The sequence below is a fragment of the Sapajus apella genome, unplaced genomic scaffold (genome assembly GCF_009761245.1).
Source record: "Sapajus apella isolate SASKATOON/1434 unplaced genomic scaffold, GSC_monkey_1.0 scaffold154, whole genome shotgun sequence".
NCBI lineage: Eukaryota > Metazoa > Chordata > Mammalia > Primates > Cebidae > Sapajus > Sapajus apella.
The window spans coordinates 2,528,890-2,534,889 of NW_022437094.1; the positions used below are offsets into that span (position 1 = coordinate 2,528,890).

Genomic DNA, 6,000 nt, shown 5'->3' on the forward strand with positions numbered 1-6,000 from the left:
GCACCACACCTGGCTTTTTTTTGTGTGACTTTGGTAGAGACAGGATTTTGCCATGTTACCCAGGCTGGCCTTGAACTTCTGAAGGAGTTTAGCTGCAGTGCTAAACTCCCAAAGTGCTGGGATTTTACAGGCATGAACCACTGCACTGGTCCAGTTGTACTTTTAAATAAAACTGACGTTCTATGAAAAAAGTGATTGTTCAGTTCACAATTAAATCATGAATCTTTTTTTTTTTTTAACACAACCATACTGCAGTCAACAGAAGTGCTTATTGTTAACTTTCCACTTATTCAGAATACTAAAGAGAAATGTCAAGATTTAATAACACCATTTTTACTGCTTCATTAAAGACATTCTTAAGTAATTCAGCCTTTTTTAAATGTAAGGAACAGTAAAGAATAGAATGCCTACTGGTGTAATTTTGTACCACTTCTTTGATTTATGCTGAGAAACCAGCAGTTTTATCCAATTTTGCTTTTATACAATTATGGCAAGTGTCTATGAAAAAGCAGGCAATATCTTTACAATTTTTAAAAATGTTTTCATTTTTTTAATCAGCTTTCTCAGGTTGAATTAGTATGGCTATCAGAACAGTGTTGACCTCTTAGGCCTTCTGGAAGAGGGTTCTTGGGGATCCCCAGAGGTCCATGGAGCACATTTGGTGAACCACTGGTTTATCACACAGGCACAATGTATTAGTTTTACGAAGTTTAAAGTCATCAAAGACTGGCTTCTTTTAAAATAAAATGGCAGATGAGTTTTTAATTCAAACTACTGAAAATAAATAAATTCATCATGAGAGTATACTAAAGAGAACTAAAGAGAAAGAAAGCTAGCAATCTGAATCACATTTACATTTATTAAAGTTCTAAGGAGTTTATTGCCACCACCACTGCTTTGTAAAATGTTCTTGTGTTTCCGTGTGTGGTTAGAAGAGTGAAAATATGTTTGGTTTATTGCCATTGCCTGTTAAGGAGGGTCAGTTCTTATAGGCAGTTCTGACTGGTTATCATATAAAAGACTTTCCAGTACAGGACATGATGTGGTGAGTAAAAAGAGGTCAGAAAAAACTCTGCAGGTCAGGATCCAGGAGAATAATTTGTAAAAACTGTTTGCTTTGGTGAAGTAAACACCAAAGCACATAGGAGGCATTATTTTACAAAACAGGTATTATACTAAGATACTAACAATTTTTGAAGTAATGCACATTCTTATTTTATAGAGATGCAGATAGATCTTTGGGCATATTTGATGAAGAGTTACATCCATTTACAGTAAGTGTCACTTTTTTTTTTTTTTTTTTTTTTTTTTTTTTTGAGATGGAGTTTTGCTCTTGTCTAGGCTGGAGTGTGATGGTGACATCTTGGCTTACTGCAGCCTCTGCCTCCCAGGTTCAAGCAATTCTCCTGCATCAGACTCCCAAGTAGCTGGGATTACAGGTGCCAGCCACCATGCCTGGCTAATTTTGTATTTTGGGTAGAGATGGGGTTTCACCATGTTGGACAGGCTGGTTTCAAATTCCGGACCTCGGCCTCACAAAGCGCTAGGATTACAGGCATGAGCCACTGTGCCTGGCCCAGCAAGTGTCACTTTGTTGAAGTTGTATTTTCATCAGAGACTTTTATCTGTTTCATGCCAAAGTCAAAGGCATCTTTCTTTCTCAATCCCCATTTCATGTTACATCTAGTCATCTTATTTCAAAAGTGTTATAAAAAGAACATGCTGGAATAAGATCTGATCTGCAGCTCTGTTTAATTAGTGAGTTAGTGTGAATAAATATACTATCCAAGTAACACAAAATCTATCTTTTAAAAATGTAATTGTCAATAGCACCAAGCAATATAAGAATATGTAAATACTTTTAACACAGAAGCATTTTTATGAAGAGAGTTAAAAAACTTAAGTTTTAATAAATTTTACATGGTGTAAAAATTTTAAAATGCACTTCCTCAGGTTACATAATAGCCACATGTGGCTAGTGATTATTGTATTTAGCAGCATAGGCTTAGAGCCTCCTGGTTACAGGAAACTATTTTCTCAAAGTTTATTGCAGAGAAGAATGGCAGATGGTCAGTAAGATATTAAAGCCTAAGAGTAGCTTACAATTGGATAGAATTATGTGGGGAAACAGCAAAAAAGAACATACATTTTCTGAGCTTAAGCTCATATTATTTTTAAGTGAATGTTGATGAGTATTAAATCATTATGGTATTTTAAGATCCTACTGCTCATATTATAAAAACTAAAAGACATCTCACCAATCGAAATTATTGTGAGTGGTACACAGGCACAAATGTAAACACTACTGTCTTATGAAGACTTCATGTTTTTTCTTCAATGAATACTTACGTTGCATCCTTTCTTCTTTCAGCAAGAACAGATTCCACAGGAATACTTGCTGTATGATCCTGAACACAAAGTGATTTTCAGATTTGTTAACACTCTGTTTAAAGCTGCAAGGCTAACGGCTGAATTTGCAATCGTGAGTCTGGTAAGATATTTTCTATTTATAAAGCATCCTTAGCAACTGATCTTGTAAACAGGGTGGTATGGTCATGTTTTTAAATAACAGTAAGTTTCTGACATTATCTCAGAATGTTAAGAGAAACTTATGAATGCAAATATACACATTGAGTTGAATCATCATTTTGGCTTAAAATGTCTCAATTGCTTTTCTAATCGCAGAACAATTGCTATTAAAAACAGTAAGAGGAATTTCTGATTTCTCCCCCCACACTTCAGTGCACACATGCACACACAGTGCACACACATCCAGGGCATGTGGAGGACTTGGAATGGGGAGTAGTAACAAAACCACCCAGTTGAAGGGCAGGAATAGATGCCAGTATAGGTCGAAGCTGAGTCCCAGGCTATTTCCCCAGGCAATTCTGATGCAGGTTGTAATTGCGAGCTGCTGCCCTAAATTCATTGTTCCTTGGATGATGAGTGTTAATCCACCCCTGCTGATCACCTGTGCCTGCTCATGATGTTGCCCAGGAATGTGGTTCCAGTAGTACTTGGACACAGGCTTTGCTAGTTGGTCTACCAAGTCATAGCTGTGTCGTTACATTTACATCAACCCTACAGAATTTTTCTGATGAAACTATTATTTTAAATAATAAATTCTGTTCAAATTGTTAAAATTAGTCTTATTCCTCCCCACAGCAAACCTATAGAGTAACGTCAACTTCATGGCTAGGAAGAAAAAAATACTTAGATCAGCACTTCTTTAGAATCTAGTTAGAGTCTAGGGGAGAAGGCTCCTGCTGTACACTTGAATCAAAGCCCTCAATGGTCACTGGACCAAATACAGACCTTCTAGAGGAGCTGCAAATCATTTGGAACTCTTGGCATGTGCTGGAGGGAAGCAGGAGTGGTCCTTCCAGATACAGAGAGATAGATGACGTAGGAAGGAAAGCTGGATTGTAAAAGGGAGAGTTTTTTACATGGGCTAAGCTCAATATGCCTTTGAGAGAGCAGAGTGGAAGAGTCTAGTCATCATTTGGATATACAGGACTAGGGCATGAATCTGATGTAGAACTACAGAATGAAGAGCAACAGTGGCTATTTAAATACCAAGAAAGTGTGCAGAATGAAATTGGACAAGCCAGGCCTGGTGGTTTCATGACTTTAGTCCTAGCTATTCGGGAGGCTGAGGTGGTGGAATTACTTTAGCCCAGCAGTTTAAGTCCAGCCTTGGCCAGAGGATGAGACCCTGTATTTAAAAAAAAAAAGAAAAAATAAGGCCAGGTACAGTATCTCATGCCTGTAATCCCAGCATTTTGGGAGGCCAACTTGAAAGAATTGCTTGACTATGTGAGTTCAAGGCCAGACTAGGCAGTAAACTGAGACCTATTTCTACCAAAAAAAAAAAAATCAAGAAATTAGCTGGACATGGTAGCACATGCCTGTGGCCTCAGGTGAGGCAGGAAAATCACTTGAGCCCAGGAGGTGGAGGCTGCAGTGACCCAAATTTATGCCACTGTACTCCAGCCTGGGCAACAGAGTGAGACTCTGCCTCAAAAACAGATAAAGTGGACAGAAAATAGGTCAGTAAGGACTGTTATCATTTAAGGAACAAGCCCCCAGAAGAATGGCTACTAGAGTGGGAGGAGGAAAAGCAGAAGAGGATAATAAAAGGAGAAAGAGTTCAAGATAGGAGAGGCTGTGGTCACAGTGCCGAATGCTGCTAAGCAGTGACTTAATTTGTGAACACTTACTGGATGCTGACTCTGTGCTGCTCTTCTAAGTGCTGGGGTAGAGGAGAGGACAGGTGGAACACAGTTCTTGTGTTTTTATGAGCTTGTGTTCTAGGTGGATTGAACTTAAGTATTTTTTTAGGTAGTATGAAACAGCAGAAAGAGAAAGCAGGATAAAGGGACACAGAGTGATTGGGGGCTATTTGAGGTAGAATGGTAAGAAGAGCCTCTCTAGAGAGCTGACATTTGAACAGACCCAACTAAAGGAATGATGGGAAAGTGTGCTGACATTACAGGAAGCAGGATGACTGCCAAGACAGGCAGAAACATGTTTCATGTGTGTTTGAGGAATAAACAGCAAGGTGACCAGCATGGTCAGAGTGAAGAATGAGGGAAACAGCAGAGAGGAGGCCCCATGGGCAGTGCCATAGCTCACAGGGCCTTTTGGCTTGCAGGCCATAGGAAGAAGTTAAGGTTTTGCTCCAGTTTGATGGGAAACTCGTGGTAGATCTTTGAGAGGCAGAGTGGAGGCAGAGAAGAGAGTTAAGAAACCTCGGCTGGGCGCGGTGGCCCATGCCTATAATCCCAGCACTTTGGGAGGCCAAGGTGAGTGGATCACGAGGTCAAGAGATGGAGACCATCCTGGTCAACATGGTGAAACCCCGTCTCTACTAAAAATACAAAAATTAGCTGGGCATGGTGGCACATGCCTGTAGTCCCAGCTACCGGGGAGGCTGAGGCAGGAGAATTGCTTGAACCCAGGAGGCGGAGGTGGCGGTGAGCCGAGATTGCACCATTGCACTCCAGCCTGGGTAACAAGAGCGAAACTCCATCTAAAAAAAAGAAATCTCTAGGGTAGTACAGGTGAGCATTGACAGACTGTGGTTCACCATGAAACCAGGCAGACTACCAGGGAAGCTAGACATGACAGGCATTGCACACAGATTGGAGCAGGGGAAGTGAAATGCAGGTATTTGGCCCCAGCATCTAGGCAAATGGAAATGTCTGAGGAGCTCCAGTTTGTCAGTGTGAAGACACCAGAAATAAGTGCCTATTGGCAAAAGGAACCTTGGGAGAGTCATGTCAGGGGCAGGCAACGTAGGTGAAGGAGAGATGGAAGATGAACTGGCATGAGGTTATGCTGTTGTGCTCACCAGTGAGAAGACATAGTTGGAGAGCAGTGAGGAGTGGGATGGGGACAAAGGAAGCACAATTTGGGAGAAATCTCTGGTAGAAAGGAAGAAAATCTTCAGAAAGAGGTGACTGTAGGAACAATATTCTGCAAAAGTGAGATGGGGTCAACTGCACTGAGGGAAAAGTTAACATCAGTAGGAATAAAGAGTTTTTCTCAAACTCACCTAGAAGGTCATGTGGCATGGATGAGTGTCAGCAGGTCAGCAGCTTAGCAGGAAAGGGGATGGGAAGTTGAAGCCTTGCCATGTTTCAGGGCTCTCTGGTTCCTATGCGGTTGAACCCAGGGAGGGATATTCATTCTTGAAATACTTGGGAGAAAGGGAGCAGAATCTTTAAAACATGTCATGTTCGACAGCCATTTGTTTTTGAAAACATACTTGAGTCTGGCAGCTCAGATCTGGCAACGTTTTCCAACCGGATAACCTGCATACAAGAAATAAACTCACCTTTAAAAAAAAATAAACAAAGTTTCATCCTTTTGTTAAGATGTAAAGAGTTCAAGTAGCTCGCAGACATACTGTTCTGCAGAGCACCCACTGAGGTAACAACACCTCACAGCTCACCTTTAATCTTTACTCAGCTGTTCACTTTACCCAATTCTTTTTTT

General features: G+C 40.7%; 1 protein-coding gene across 1 annotated transcript in view; it reads left to right on the forward strand.

The window, feature by feature from the left end:
* Positions 1-6,000, forward strand: part of LOC116541699 (cyclin-Y-like protein 2) — a 42,911-nt gene that overhangs the window by 23,783 nt on the left and 13,128 nt on the right. The window contains exons 7-8 of the mRNA XM_032266087.1: positions 1,223-1,274; positions 2,372-2,491. Of these exons, the coding sequence (XP_032121978.1) occupies positions 1,223-1,274; positions 2,372-2,491 (172 nt within the window). The remainder of the gene's footprint in view (positions 1-1,222; positions 1,275-2,371; positions 2,492-6,000) is intronic.